Source organism: Pholcus phalangioides, unplaced genomic scaffold (assembly GCF_987345545.1).
Source record: "Pholcus phalangioides strain wild (caught in Gottingen) unplaced genomic scaffold, Ppha-v1.0 ptg000022l_1, whole genome shotgun sequence".
Classification (NCBI taxonomy): domain Eukaryota; kingdom Metazoa; phylum Arthropoda; class Arachnida; order Araneae; family Pholcidae; genus Pholcus; species Pholcus phalangioides.
This window is the reverse complement of record NW_028301615.1, coordinates 32,157,390-32,174,513: the sequence shown is the minus strand read 5'-3', so window position 1 is coordinate 32,174,513 and position 17,124 is coordinate 32,157,390. Positions and strand designations below refer to the sequence as shown.

The 17,124-nt window shown below is 34.6% G+C and overlaps 1 protein-coding gene across 1 annotated transcript in view; it reads left to right on the top strand.

Annotated features, from left to right (window-relative positions):
• Positions 1–17,124, top strand: part of Cad96Cb (protocadherin Fat 4-like Cad96Ca) — a 113,027-nt gene that overhangs the window by 55,154 nt on the left and 40,749 nt on the right. Inside the window, exons 3-5 of the mRNA XM_089249600.1 lie at positions 8,842–8,910; positions 9,042–9,250; positions 16,811–16,903. Coding sequence (XP_089105726.1) covers positions 8,842–8,910; positions 9,042–9,250; positions 16,811–16,903 — 371 coding nt within the window. The remainder of the gene's footprint in view (positions 1–8,841; positions 8,911–9,041; positions 9,251–16,810; positions 16,904–17,124) is intronic.

The following is a 17,124-nucleotide window of genomic DNA, read 5'->3' as shown; positions in this document are numbered from 1 at the left end:
CGGTGTCCAGATCAGAGATAAAGAATATTTAAAAAAAAAACCATGTGAAATCTGTGTCTCCTATTCCGATTCAAAAATATTCTGAACGAATCATCAATCACGTTTTACTTTTCAAAAAGACATACAGAAAAATGGTTCATATGCATACAAACGTCCTCAACGAGAAGCACTGCTGTGGGGTGCGCTTCTAGCACTATAAATTATGGAAGATACGACAGCCTGAAGAAATAAATATGTGTGTTTGCAGTGAAATTTTATTTTCTTCTGAACTTGAAGTCTGAAAATAGGCTTTGTTTTAGTTAAGCGCAGCGTGAAATGGTTCCTCTCTCTCTGTGTGTGTGTGTTTGGGTCAGAAGCACATGCTGACAAATTGATCGCCATGCTTTTGTGACTTTTTTTTCTTTCTTTCTGTTGGAAAGACAAAAGAATCAAAATATTTTCTTTTCTGTTTCCGTCACTTCAACAACAAGACGAAATGGAATAGAATAAGGAATAAATATACACAGGGGGGTGATGAACGTTTCGCTACGCTTTATAACCAACTGTAGGAAAATGTAGAACAATTTTTTTTTTTTTTTTTAGCTTTTTCAAGGAGATTCTCATGTGAACGGTGTCTACGAGTTTCTAGAACGACGTCGAATGTCTCACGTCGTGGAAACATGTCGAGAAATGTTGGAACAGATTTTGACAAACGGAACGGGTTTCCATTTTTTTTGTTGTTTCAAGTCTCTTTGAAGTGAATTTTGACTTTTTGTTCATTTTTTGAATGAATTTGGAACTTCTGTGAAGTCCCATCAATCTTCGTGTTGCTTTTTTTTTAGGTTTTGTATTTGAAGAGAGCCAAAATCCCCTTCCCAATAATATGACCCATTTTTTTTTCCTTTTAGAATATAAAGAAAATTCAGACGTTTTAAAATAGACTTTGTTTGCATTTTTATTGAATTCCCATACAGAAGTAACCCAAATTTCTACCATAAATTTAATGAAATAATGAATAATAGTTAGAAAAAAGTTTTTTTTAACGCATTGTACATATTTTTAGATTCGTCCCACCATGTCAGCGTGTGTGCGTATATCATCTATATCCCAAGCAGACTACACACAATAGGAAACGCATATTTAGTCAATATAGTTCTTCCGAAAAGTTTTTTTTCGGAACGAGCTAACGAACGAATGTTTCCCATATAGCTTTCCAAAATGGATTTAAGCAATAAATTTTCGTCTAATAAACTTAGTAAAACGACATTACTAGTGTAAACTACAAAGTGGCGGTATCAACACTTCATATAACGACAGTTATAAATATCGTTGTATGAATAAAATCGTGTAATAATATCCTGAAATTGTTCTATTTTTTTTGGAGCATTTCCGAAGCGCATTGGATTTCTTAAATCAAGATGTTTCCTTCAAGTCACTATTGGTAAACAGTACTTTCCACGCACGAAACTTGCGTTCCCAAATGCTTATAGAGATCAACCTAAATTTTCCAAAATTTAAAATTTCTATCTATCACGACAGAAATACTTTGTATGGTGCCTTTTTTGGTAACCAATTCTTTCGTGATCTTCAATCACCTCACCTTAGATCTTATTCTCATATCGAGAACTCCTCGATGCTTTGTACCCCGTAATCACCAGTTCACAACCAGTTCGTTCCTCTGGGAAAGAAAGAATGCTAAAACCTATAATGCACTACTACATATTGAGATCCTCGAGCAAAATTCTGCCCCGAACAGGTCACACGCAACATGGCTGTGTGTTGATACCGAAAAGAAACAAAAAACCCCGTTTCTCTTCTTCTTGATCTCTCTTTTCGGATGAAAAAACCCGATTTTTCTCCGTGTGGTTAAATACACTCAAGACAAGACTCAAGAAAATCTCACGTGACCTTGGAGTTTAAGAAGAAGCAAACTTTGCCCCAATGACCGAAAACACGTCATCATTATCATCGCCATCACCATTTCAATCCTTTTGTAACGATCCACGAGGATGAAGAAAAGTACAAGACTCTCCTCGAATTACGAGAAACTAGAATAGTATGGGAATCCTTCCTCGTTGTGCTACCGAGCCAGCGATAACGGGAAAAACACTATTATTATCATTATAAATAATTATTATCATCCATCCACGATGCCGTTATTTATTTACTTATTCATTATTGTGTACTTTTTGTTTTGCTCACGACGGTCCTCTTTCCACCGTTTTTATCGTTATTTCTCTGAGAATAAATGATGGAAAAAGTCAACGAGAATCGATTCTAGATTTATTTTTATTTCAACTCGACCGATTTCATCGAAAAACATTTCCTGGTGTAGAAATTAATTTTTATTCATCGTCATGATATTGTACGTTATTTTCCCTTGGATTCTGTAGCTTGGAGCTATAGATATGGTTTGAAAAAAAATTATCTTCATATAATTTTGATCGAGGTTTAATATAGCTTTATTGATTGTTCGTAAATGTCATCAATCAATTTGTTAACTTGAGTTTCCTTTTGTAATTTTTCTTTATCAATGCAGTTGTTAGAGTTGCTAACTACAAAAAAAAATGTTTATGATTGATAATATTTATTTCATTTAGCAGATTTTCTTTGACACTATAATAACAGAAAATATCAATTTAAGCTCCAATTAACAGTGCAGCTAAATTACGATAATATATAAGGCTACATTGTTAATTGGTGCTTAAATTGATATTTTCCGCTCTTATGGGGCAAAGAAAATCTAATGAATGAAATTAATATTTTATCAATCTCAAAAAAGCTTCTAGGGTTATTTATTTGGTAGGCAAAATATGAAGATAAGAAAAATTGGGCTAGATTTGTTGTTCACGGTTTTCTTAACATGTTGAATTTGGTATGAAATGTGACTGAATGAATAATCAATAGAAAAAAAATCCAAAACACCTGCTTATTTTAAACATATCAAGTTAATAAAATGACTAGTTTGATAAAAAGTTTCCGATTGAATCGGTGTTATTAGTTTACCGTTTCCACCAGTCATCTTCACCAGGCTACCAGTTTTACATCCTTCATTGAAGCTTTTTACGCTTAACAGATTCGATAAAAGTTTAAAATTGCTCAAAAAATAATACCCTGTTTTATTGATCAATATGTGATCTAATTCGAAAGACACAAGGTAAAAAAAACTGTTCAGCAGAAACAGTATGTACTGTGTGCACCTTCCCTCAAAAGATATTTAACATGTGGGAGAGCAAATTACCACATTTTGGCAAAAGAGTGTTGTTTGGTTAAACAGTTTCTCACATAGGCTAACATTTCAATAAAATCAGATTATAAATTTGTCAATATAGCGGGCGAAGCTCACACGTAATAAAAAGGTTATGACATCACAGTACATCGAGAGAAAAGGCGCCAATCATGAAAAAAAAATCCGAATTTGACTTCCAACGGGGTTTATTATTTCAGTTCATTTTTCAAGAGCTGCAAGTATTTTTGCTGGGGAAAAAATTTACTTCTTCGTATGTTTGGTGCATAACTGGCCGTTATAAAACTGATACGTCACAAAAATTCAAAACATTATAACTGTCTAAATATTTGTACGATCCTAAAACAGTTTTCTGCATTCGTTTTTCACAAGGAATCACGTACGTAAGTATTGGGCTGTCGATAGTTTCCACCCTGTATAGGAGAAATATTTTGCAGACTGCCAAAAGATATATAAATGGAGAAAATAATTTGGGGACCGCCAAGAAATAAGCAAATGGAAGAAATAAGTTGCGGACCGCTGAGAAAAACCACTCTGAAGAAATAATTTCTGGCCGGGGCAGAAAATGAATATAATTCGCAGAGCTGACGGCTAAGAAAGAAATGAAACTCAAAACATTGAAAGAACCATGTAATATTTAATACGAATGAGTCAAAAGTTTTCACGGACCAGAAGGATATTCTCACTCTCAGTCTATCCAATGTTTTTTGTTGGGTTTTTTTCTGGCAAGAGTCAAATGATTTTTTTTCAATATTCTTACTCTATGATAATTAAAAAAAAACAAGTTTAATTGGCAATATAAAATTATCAATGATTTTTAAAGCAGAAATTCTTTCGAGTGTACAATAATAAGTTTTAATTAAAATTTTTATAAATTTTTAAGCTCTTAAATGACTTACATGCGGCTTATAAGAAGCTGCATCGTTTTTCAAAATTTTTTTCCAATGTCTTTTTTTCTAGATTCGACTATTATACCGCTTATTTACGGAAACTCACGGTACATATATTCACATAAATAATTGTATATTCAATTCATAATAAATACCGTTCCGTTATATTGCTGTCACTCCCTTAAAAACGGTTATCGAAAAGCTTTTAATGCCACCGAAGAAGAGTAGATTGACAATAATAGTAAAATTACACACAAGAACAGAAAAAAAGTGAAACAATTTACGGTCAAAGACTTTCACACAAGTGTGTCTGTATCGAAGCTCATCGCTCGAATGGATTCCGCCCGAAGGTTTCATTATTTTTTTCTACCTTTCATCGCATGCCAATGATGCGTCGGCGAACGATGACGGCCAAACACGGCCACTGATGGCCGGTCTGTTCCAAGTTTTTTTTTTCTTTTCTTTTCTTCTTCCATTCCTTATTATCACTTTGTTGGATCGCCCTTCCGCCTTCTTTCAACAGAATTACGAAGGTAGAAAACCGACAAGAAAAAACACTTTTAAAAACAGATAAAAGAGTCAATGACACCTGAAACTCATATTGAAAGTGAAGTCGAACAACCATGGCCAACGTTACGTGTAGATAAACGGTTCAAATTAGAAAACAGATGTAATAAAAACCAAATAAAGGAGCGTGCGATGAGATACTGTTTGAATACGTGCGCTACTAGATGTCAAGCAATTTTTGAACATTCAATATAGCGATTTATATTTGAAACTCTAAATCTATATCTAAGAATATCAAGTTAATTATGCCAATCACATTATAGCACATGGGCTCTGGAATTTTATAGGGGCCATATCTCGCTCCTGGCGGTCAGTTTGTGACCAGTGGTTCGGAGATGAATATTCTACACAAAAATCAGGAATTATTGAAAATCCGGAATTAATTTATTGAATGTTCAAAACTATTAAAGAAATTGTTCAAGAACTAATTAAAATTCGAAATTAATGCAAAATAATAATTCCAGAATTAATTGAAATTCAAAATTCAACAAATTAAATATTTCCATAATTAATTAAAATTTGCAATTAACGAAACAAATATTTTCAGAAGTGTATTCAAAATTTAATAATTGATGAAATTAATAATTACATAGGCATTAGTTAGTGAAATTCTCAGAATAAATGAAAGAAAGACACAGAATTTCTGAACTAATGAGAGAATTACCGTATGTTAACCCCTCTTATTTTTGGGAGTCGTTTTTTGGCAAGAAGGAGGTTCCTTACACACTTTAAAATACGCCAATTTCAGATGTATTCAAAATTATGCTACTTCAAAATTACTGAAAGGAATAATTTCAGAATTATTGGAAATCCATAATAAAAGCATTCACTGATTTGGGGGAGGATGGATCTCTGTTTCACTTGTGGGAACCTGGGACTCATTAGTGTCACCCATCAAGACGCCAATTAGTTTGAGACACCAAATAGTCAGTTAGCATAAATCGAACTTGGACTTTTCAATGCCCAAAGAACTAACACTTCCCTCATTGCCACGTCTGGTTATTGCCAACGCGGGGACATCTGAAAAAATAAACATATCTCTCCGAGCTTGAATGTTATTAGCGATTCTTTATTCTCCTCTATAGTCATTTTATCGGATCCTCAAGGTACAAAGAAGACTGATGGAATGGATTGTGTTTCTGTGACTTTTCCCAGAAACAGATAAGAAAGACAGAAGGCAAAAAAAAAACCCTATGTATTTGTGTATTTTACTTTCATTCCTTTTCGGTCGGGAGGGGTCAAGGACAATGATTTTCTTGAATAAGAAAACAATGGGAAAAGGACTAGAAAAAAATAAACAAACGAAAGGAAGAGACAGCATTATAGGGTTCGTATTTCGTCAAAGATGGATCGCTTACAAATGGATGTGAGAAGAATAAAAATCCGATTATTTTTGGGAGGGACGGAAAAACGAAAATGAACAGAAAGTAAATGTTTGTTATTGTCTTTATCCCATTCTCGTCCATTTTCTTTTGTTTTGGGTTGGTTTTTTTCTTCTTGGTTTTCTCCTTCCTTGAAACTCTTAAAAGTCCCCATTCGCCCGCGCTTTTTTTTTACGGGAAAAAAATACGTTATTAGCATCTAAGTCTTCCTATTGTCGTTGAAATCGCTACGTGGCCATAAAGAATGGGAAGATGAGACACGTGACAATAAGATCTGTTGTCTGTGGCCTGGATTATATGGAAGAACGTTTTTACCACTTCTTTCCTACCACGAGGTCAAATTCCGATTTGCTCTGTTTCCGAAAATTACACATATTTACAGTCGAACATCTACGGCTGGGCAAGTGTTTGAAAAAAAGAAAAGTGGCTCTAATATACAGTTTTCATGCATAGACTTAAAATAAATACTGCCACCACACACACACAAATTTCAAAGTTTGTGTCATTTAATTTGCACTTGGAAGTGAGATGGGTGGATAAAAATACTTCATGATCACCACCTATGTATTCTATATATATAAAATTGATTTTCTGTGTATATGTGTGTTCTCTATACAAATCTACAATTTTAAATCGATCGTCGTCTAAATTTTGCATGTATATGTACCAAATACCAGACTTGAACGAGAGGCTACTTTAAAAGTTCGTCATAGCTGGGCAAATGCGCGAAATGGGCAAAAAACTGTCGGACAACAATAGTTCCTGGGCCTCAACAATCACTTACGGAATGCTTACTTTGGTTACCGTGGCTCCCTAGCAACGCGTTTCAGTCATGCATATGCCTTTACAATGGCTTGTCACTTCTTTAATGGTACTGGATATGTATAATAATTAATGCCTTTATAATGGTTTGTCACTTCTTCAACCCTCTCACAGTAATTGAAGAAAACCTGGGCAGCGCCAGGTATTAATAATAATAATATATTTATTGTGCATTAGGCCGGAGCCTACATTGCAAAAAAAAAAAAAAAATAGTGCAAAAGAGGAACGCTTTGTTGGACAACACAGACGAACACCTAGATTTAGAATGTAATATTCTACATCTACAGTTTAAAAAAAATTACAGAGCAGAGAAAATTACCCGGCAGCGCCGGGTATTATATCTAGTCAAGAAAAGAAGTGAAATCCTTGATTATATTTCTCGGTACAAGTGGGTACGAAATCTTGTAGTTATCTAGAACTCTTTCAGACTCTGGCACCGCAAATGTGAAGCTTGATTTTTTCTCACTGTAGAATTATTGTTTTTTATTTTGACCTCAGGTTGAGGTGACCTGACTTAAAGCATTGTGTAAGTTTTGATGCTCATTTAATAATTCTAGAATGGGCATAGTAGTAACGTTTGAAATTTAAAGGCCTAAATGGCCCCTAAGATGGAGAAGATGCGGCACTAGCCGGCTGCGTGGTGCCGGGGCTTCATTCACAATTTCACGGTAACGGTAAGTTTTGAATTAGAAATATGGTGAGCATCAACTTTGATGGACTTTCATCAGAGGGCAGCACATAAAGTTGAATTTCATGGGTTTTTTAAGATCTTTTCCAAGAGTTGCAGAAAAAATGTGATTTTTTTACATGAAATTTAGCAATAAAATTCTGGGAAAACTGTATGTGAAGATGAATATTCTCTACATCATCTTGGCTAAAAATATTTGAAGGAAATTAACTATTTCTTCACAAAAAGAATTGAAAAAAAATAAAGATTTGCTGACATTTATGTTTTTAATGCATTTGTTTTGATTGCCAAAAACGAAAAAAAAAATTTTTTTTGAATATTCCAGGAAATGAATGCTTGGGTCTGAAAGGGATAATGAGCCTCCAAAAACTTGCAATATTGATATCTGGGATTTTCTCCTTGATGTTATTCACAGCCTGGAAAAATTTAGAATTAAATCCCAGAATATCACTTTGCCTCAGCGCCCATGGTGCTGTAAAGACGACCTTGTCCATTACTGCGCACCACAGTGCCACACACGTGAGAAAATTTTGAAAACACCCCACCGATTCCAAAAAAATATATTGTGTTGAAATCCTAGGAACTGTTGGAAAAACTACAACTTTTAGGACTTACTTTCTACAACTACAAACAAACCTAATATATCACTATAACTGCTGGGCAAAACAAAAATGCCGAATTTGTCAAGCTAGTATTGTCAAATTAAAATGTCTAGTTCATGCAGTATAGGCTTTCCCAGCAAGGCTGCAAAGATTGATAGACTGGTCGTGGTAATAATTTTGAAGAAAAATAAATAAATTATTGGTGTAATGAAACGCAGATGTTGTGTGTGTGTGTGCATCTGCATTATGTGGACAGAGTGAAATATCTTTGTAAATAACGTACATTATTCATTCAATAATAGTAATTATCCATTATTGCTTGTTACTTTGTACGCAAACTGTACATGGACCACAAAAATTTAATGACTTCTTTGTTAAAAGTCCATGGAGTCATGACTTAATGACTTTTGTTAAGTTTGCTCGACTGTGTGGCCCGCATTTTAGTTATATTTACCGTCTAGGTAAATAATAACAATCTAATTACTGAGTAAAAACAAGGCAGTTAATAGCCATTATTATCTGTCGGGCTCTCGATCTTATCATCGAAAACACTCGTTATGGCACTTGCGAAGATGCAATCAATGCGGATCATTATCTTGTCAATTTACGATGACATCGACGACGAATTGCACATTCATTCATCTATTTATTTTCTTTCTTCTAGATGACCGTTGCTATTTGTCGAACGGTGGCTCATCGGAAACGTTTACAGTCAAGGAAGATCTACCCGTAGGTAAGTAATTAATGGTGGTACACGTCATTTCTGTTTTTGCGGATGATGATCATCATTACGATGAATTTTCATTGTATCATTTGACGACGCGTGTGTGTGAGTCTTAGTCTGTTTTTTTTTCTTTCAATTAGGTAGCATCATTGGTACGCTTCCAATACCGGGCGATCCGTCCGAATCTGGTGACATAGAGCTGACGTTGCATAATAACAACACTCCGGTCGGAATTCAAGCCGGTACGAAAAACTTGGTGTTGAATCGGCCTCTGGATAAGGAAGGAGTCACTGGGTCTGCCTCTGTGTTCCTAGACGTCGCTTGCAGCAAGAAAGAGACGGATGACCCCGTGAGTACATTCGACATGGTGTTACATTATTGACGTGAAAGGGGAGGGAAATGTAATGACAGGAGTAAGAAAAATTTTAATTGGTTCTTGTAATCATATTAATTATCTTTAAAGACAATTGAAAATTGTTGGGAGAAATACAGTTACAAAAATATTCGTAAAAATACATACTTCAAAAATCCATAAAAATTAAAGGAATCGGTATATTTGAATGCGGTTTGAGGAAAAGTTACTCTTATAAAGAGCGGGTTATTCTTTGGTATAGAAAAATACATTAGTTCAAATCTTTTCTCGATAGGAGGCGCTCTAAACCATTTTCCCAGTTTGTTGCTCTAAACCAGGAATGATTGGACCTGGATCTTTCTCTTATCTCTTCTGCGTCCGATTCGTAGCTTCAGCTGGCAATTGATGGCTGAGGCAAAACACCTTCACCAATATTGCTTTACCAACCAATATCAGCATCACAATGAAAACCTAAAACAAGCTCCACTAACAGTGAAAGTAAAAAAAAATGATCTGATAATGGTACGCCCTGCATTTTATGACTGATCTGCATGTTTCCAGTGATTTTCTTTCACTCATCACCTTCTACCGACAAAAATTTGAACGAAATTTTTTATCTACCGAATAAAATCCCTCTTCGTGAGAATGACTTTGAAAATACAAATACAAAGGCCACAACAGGCAAAATGCTAAAGGAGATGGCTGAAGAAAGCTGCCGATGAAAAGTATGGATGTCAAATATACTTAAAATGCAGTGCTATCCTCCCATCCCTTCATTGAGACGTTCCTGGAGTTCCCTAAATTTCCTGATGGGAAATTGAGACTGTAGACAGCTCTAAATACGCCAACTTTAATTTTAACATGCTATAAAAAATAATCACGGCAGCCGCGTGGTTGAAAAAACTAGCATTTCCATGAAGAAACGCCTATAATGACGAATTCCGGAAGTAATTTCCCTTACCTCTTCATTAAGACGTTCCCAAAGTTCAATTATTACAAACATAGCTTCGGCCGCAGACGGCTCAGTACCATCGAACATCAATTATATTCATCCCGTTCTAAGAAATAATTATCTATTTCAAATACGAAATGTACAACTTACAAGACTAAAGAGGATTACGACGTAATGAAAATCGATAATAATCAAAGTTTTCGTATACGAATTAATTTCGTAGAATGAGAATTAATCTCTTCTTAGAAACTTCCTGTTTATTACAGCTATTGCTATCTATATTATAATCAGAGTCGGGTAACATGTAAATGAAATCAGATCGTAAATTTATTACTTAACTCCTTAATACTTCCTTGAAAAAAAAAATATTTTTAAACCGGAGAATTATCGCATCGGTAATAAAAGTCGAGCTTAGTAATTTCTTCATTTACTTCATTTATACACTATTTCTGTTCTCGTAAACATGGGGAAAGGGGGAAAAAGATTGACGGTTTTCTTGTAAATTTTCCTCTTCTTGATTGGTGATCCATGAATGCTTTATAATCCATTTTATTGTTCTTTCCTTCGGATCACAAAACTATCCACACGCTTGAGGTATCCGGAGAACCTTTATTTAATACTGAAAAAAGAAGTCTTGTCGCTAAAATTAGAAATAACAAGCTCTTAGTGAGATCGAAAAAACAAAGTTATTGATCAGAGAGAAAGACTCACATGATGTTTTTTAGATGGTGTAAAAAAAAACGTTCTTACAGCCGTGAAGAGTTTTAATTACTTCGTTTGCATCGGTTGCTGAGTTGAGAGAAAGCACTTCTTCTTTTTTTTTTTCGTGTCTATTTGTTCCTGTGGATGTGGAAATGGACTGGACGAATGGACCCCTGGACATGGTTCAAATCCCATCGTGACCTTTTTCGGACTTTGACTTTGGTTTTTCTCTATATGTCTTGTCTTCGTCGTAACTGTTCAAGGGCATCGCTTTCTTAAAAAAAATAATAAGTTAAAAAAAAAAAAGCAATCAGGTCTCTTACCTTAAAGCAATTAATAATCAACGTCAGAGTTCTTGATGCGTCTAGAAGATAGGATTATTCTAATGTCGATTCTCAGACCAAAAAAAAAATTATAGTAATCTGATTAAAGAGACCAACTTGTCATTCTTAACTTCTCTGATAACATCGCCATCTAATAAATGACATCCATCTCTTTTTTTTTGTACGATTGCCCCACATGTACTGAATCTCCATGGTGTCACTACATAGCCGGAATAACGCATGGGGCCCTAAGCACTCAAGTGATTTTGGTGCCCGTCCCCCTTTACTTTTAAACTTAACGCATGGCCCGGGGCGTCATGACAATTATAAGAAAAATAGCAGGTATAGTAAGCAGGTATTTTTAAGAGCGGGGGGGGGGGGGGCTGTTCAGAAAAATAATTTCACTCGAGGTCTATGATCCCATGGCTCGGGAGCCTCAGGTGCCAGGAGGCCTCATAACAATTTGATCTCGTTAAAATTTTTGAAAGAGTAAGTATGCTAATGTGGGGGAGGGGCTTAGAAAAATTAGTTTTACCCTGGGGAATTTCAGACGGCTCTGGGCTTACTTTGTGGAAATTGAGTGAAATCTCAATTAAAAAACTGAGCATCAACGTGAATTCTTGTTCGCGATTAACTTAGTTTCTCTGCTTTTGTGTCACCCTCAAGGCCACAGCAAGAAACGAAAACTCACTCTCAGGCCCGTCATTTGGGGGGGGGGGTAAAAATGAACCCCCCCCCCGGCTTTCGAAAATACACTAAAAATGGTATATATATCTATATATATATATATATAGACAAATATATATATACATACATTGAGTACATGTGCTTTGCCCCCCCCCCCCTGGAAAAAGTTGAAATGACGGCCCTGCTCACTCTGTTACTTGAGGGTCCGTATCCATTTTGGTGCTCCATCCCCGTAACTTTTTTAACGGAAAAAAGAATAAACTCAGCACTCTTCCTGGTGCAGCGCCCGGGGCACCAGACCCCACCCTCACTTAGTTGAAGCCCTGGCCAACCTTCCGATAAAGATCTTCAACCGTATAATCAACTGCTGTTAAAATTTTACGATTTTCTACCGGATGGTTGATGCTGGAAGAAAAATTAAAACCAAAAAGTACTAGTTGGTCATTTTCTGTGGTGCCCCTTTTCTCCTGATGCTCTAAGTACGTGTTTATTTTGCTTAATGGTTAATCCGGCCCCGTGTCCTTATAAATTGCTATTTTGTTGGAGAAAGAACATCGGTAGTACACAATATGATCAAAAGCCTGCATCAACTTTGGAGTTTGAACATTTTTTTCGAATTTCTAGAAAAATACTAAACGAATCGTTCTTAAATTTCGGTCGTGTAAACCCAGTGCTGATACTCACAATTTCCAGTGAAAATTTTGTTTTCGGGGGACCAACAAAAAATTTAAATAAGAAAAAAAATGTTATCGAACGTTTTAGAAAAAGCTGCAAATAATTTGTATTTTTCACAAAATATTTTATTTAAAATGTTTGCGTGTACTTCCGTAAAATAATGCACGTATTTTTACGAAGATATGAATGTTTCTTCAAAAATGTCTAATTTTTATTGCACGTATGCTCAAACCAAAAGAAGTTTTCAACAAAATTTTCAAAAACTGTGTTTAAACTTGAAGTAAAATTTTTTAGGTAAAGTTTGACAACGTAAAGTTTACAAATAATACTGAAATATAAAATGAAACCATTCGATATTTCATGAGATATGAGCGTTTGAAGGAAATTATTCTCATTTTCTTTCTTATCTCAAGGACGCATGCGCGAGAGGTATCAATTTTATTTTTCATACTTTGGTTGTCAACTAGATAGAGTAAAGTTTTTGAAAATTGCAGTTGAATATCATAAGAATTCAGAAAAATATCAGTGATATAGTGAGCTGTAATACAAGTACTTGCTCCAAGAAGCTGGATGATGAGGGGATTTCCACCAATTCATATTTCATATTTCGATTATTTTGTGTCATTTGATTATTTACTTCATTTTTTTAAATCTTGATATCATGCACGTGAGCTATGCTTAAGCATTTCATTCGCATAGCACCAAACACACGTCTTCGCCCATCTCTTTAATGCTGGCGGCTTATTCTCGACGTAATCAAATGAAAGAAAATAATCGAAATATCGATTTGTGGAAAGTCCCTCATTTTCCAGCTACTTTCAACATGTAACTTGAATTGCGGCTCACGATGTCACCGATATCTTTCCGAACTTTCATGGTATTCATCTGTAATTTCCAGAAAAGTTCTGCAATATAGATGGCAAAAAAATTGTTGAAATAAAATTTATATTTTCCATGTGTACGTACTTAAAAATGATTTCTTTTAAATTTCATATGCCTTGAAATATTGAATTGTTTTATTTCTAATTTTAATATAATGTTCAATTTTTATTTTGTAAAATTTTCTGCGAGTTTCGTGGAATTTAGTTGAAAAACTCTACTTGTTATAAGCAAAAATGAGCAAAAAAGTGTTAGATGAAAATTGGAGTTGTTAGAGGAAGCATTTATATATCTTCGTGAAAATACGCGAAACTTGTGAAAACTCACGGAAACGCATACACACACAAACGTTGTAAATAATTATTAAAATATATAGTGAAAGTTTCAAATTATTTGCGATTTTTTCTGAAAAGAAACATTACCGACGGTACCGAGAAAAAATTAAATCATAAAAGAATTTAATTCTTTGTCGGTTCCCTGAAAACACTCGCGAATAAAATTTTCACTGGGAATTGTGAGTACTGTACAAGCATAGGGTTCACAAAGGACCGAACTTTCAGAACAATTCGCTTAGCATTTTTCTAGAAATTTTCTAAAAAATGTCTAAACTTCAAACTGGGCACAGACTTATGGCTATATACTGTATGAGTGAAAGGAAAAACGGCGTCAAGGAGCTGAATTTTTGAAAATTTGTCTTTGTGAGACTGAGAATTGTTTGTCGGTGTAAAATATTTTATGTATATGAGGAATTTATCCTATAGGAAAATACGACAAAACGACATATAACTTAAGGGGCACAAAGAAAGGTGAGAGTCTTTAAGGATTTCAGAGACACAGAGGGTAGGAATTTTCTTATTCATGCCAAGGCCTTTGTTGAATGGAAGGTCACTCGATTTTTCCACCTTTGTTTTTCCTGAAAGATTTACTGTTCTATATACAATTTTCCTTTAAGACTTGTTATGCCTATATTTTTGTTTTTGAACCCATCCCTTGATTGGTCCCACATGTTCGAATAGGAAAAAAACTATACGGGTAATATAATGCTCAATTGTTTGTGTTTCTCTCTTTGTATGTGGGAAAAACACGTTTCTCTACCGTCATGAGATGAAGAATAAAAATTAGTCCAAGAGAAAAAAAGTCTTTTGATGTTAGAAACATTTAACACATAGTTTCCCAAAGTTTTTGTTCCATCGCCCCTTCTTCAAAGAAATTTTTTTTCTGTCGTGGCCCCCGAGATCAAGCAAACCAATAGGACCCTATGTTATACCCGTAGCTTTTATCGAACCCATAGACTTTTCCATCGCCCACCAGAGGGAGATATTGCCCACTTTGGGAAACACTGATCTAACATGAATTTATGTAATGTAAAAAATATATTGGTACAGCAGAAATATGGTATAAGAAGAAAATGTGGTACCTTTTTTTTTGGAAAAAGAGGAGAACGGATGTGGAATATAAGTTTTAAAGGGAATTCAATGCCTATATCTTACACATAAAATTTTCACAATATCATATTTTTCATATTCATTAATGGCCTTTAGAAGATGAGTCATTTGTAAGTGGAGTTTTTCAAAAACATTATGTTTAAATCGCCTTATACGATTATTTTCCAAATCAATTTATAAAGTGGATCACAAAGTTCTGCTGTACCACTTCAGATGCCACAAGATCAGTTAGAAGGAAAAAAATCTAAGAAATTAATCAGTCAATTACCTATATTACCTGTATATCACCTTGTATATCTCATATTTTGGAATCAATTCTTTAAACAACGAAATGTTAAACTTTACTGGGCAGCAACTGCCCGAGTGGTCCAAAAACACATCGAAAGCATACCACATAGGCAATTCAAATAATTTTAACATACTTTAAAAATATTTGTTAGCAAAATCTCTTACAAACCGGTACGAGAGAGGGTTCTTAACTAGGGGTCCACAGACCCTTTGATGGTCTTTGGGGAGATTTCGGGGGAGTGAGTGCGCTTGGATGAGAAAACAATTAACTTATTGTCTATACATGCCATTTACAGGGTGTTATTCTGTAAAGGAGTCCGTGGCCTTGCTTTTTATTGGCGAGGGCGGGGGGGGGGGGGGGTTGGTGTCTCCTCTTATTAGCACCACAAAGGGTCCGTGGGGCACAAAGGGCTATCAACCTTTGCTTTAACCGGTTTGTCGCTGCGTTTACCAAGTCGAAATCAAATAAGTGCTCACGAGATTTTCAAATCTCATTCTCAGTAGTGCCGTGAAAGTAGAAGTGTGGGAATTCCTGTTTTAACACCTTAACCCTCCAAATTTTGTTACTTCGCCAGCGAAAATAAAAAAAATAGTCATTACTATTCATTTCTTATCTTTTTCCCATAAAAATTCACCGTATATAAAATTAAAAATGAACTTTGTATCATTTAAAAAACACTTGGATGCATATAACTTTCTTGAGATTACACTCATGAATCTTCATTGCAAAATAACTTAATGATAGGGTTAGTTCCCACGTAAAAGACTAGCGAGAGAGCATATATTTTTGTACCGCATGTAGTATTATTCAGAAATCGAAATTTATTTTTTTTTGGACAAGTTTCGGAAGCATTGAAAGGGAATTAAGCATTCATATCCATTCAGAGGTAATTTCAAGAGCTTAGACACCATGAACCTTTTCATAACTCCAGCACATTAAGAAACAAATTGCACACCGTGAGTAATGTCTCGAACGGAGAAAGTTCATGACTATCTTTTGACTTGCATTTGACACTCGTGTGAACATCAGACATAATTTCCATCCCTTTTAATACGTCTCGTGTCTGACCCCTGTGACCATTTGCTCAAGCTTTCTTATTTATTTGGGCATGCATTTAATGATTCACATTTTATTTTTCATCCTTTCGGCAACGATAATCATTTCAAAATCATACTTTTTTTTTTTCAAAATGTGTGTAATTTAGTGCAATTTTGTTTCGTTCCAACTTGAACTTTGACGGAACTTGCTGCGCGTGACTAGAATATGCTAATAATGGGGGCACAGTATTCAAAACTTTATGGCAATGAAAAATAATACATTGAACTTATCTTTAAACTCTAACACGTGTGTCCAATTATTACTCGAATGAATAGTTTTTTTTATAATTATGAATAATCGTCATTATGAGTGTTTTATTTTCCGGATAATACGTACAGTTATCATGCTTGTGAATATCCATTTTATTTAATGAATAATGCGAAACACTTAAGGTTTTCATCTACTTAAATCAATCTAGTGCTGATCGGTATCAGCAGATTATGATGAATAACAATGGTTGAAGAATAGTGTAATTTATATTGATGAGTTTTTGGTCTTCTATTTCAGAGTATTACTATTCCAGTGAGAATAATAGTGATAGATGCTAATGATAACGCACCGATTTTCGTTGGAGCTCCTTACTCTGTCAATATCAGTGAGGTGAGTTTACCGTTGTCTGTAAAACACATTAATGAAATTGATAATTTTAAAGTTGATGAAAGTTATTTCATAGCTAATGGGAATTTTTTTTTCAGAGAATCGATGAAGAAATTTTCAGAATTTCAAATAATCTGATTAAAATAAACTGTGAATAATTTAAATAGTTTAAAAATAATTTAATTCGGAATTGTTTAAATAAAATTTCAGAATTTTAGAAAAAA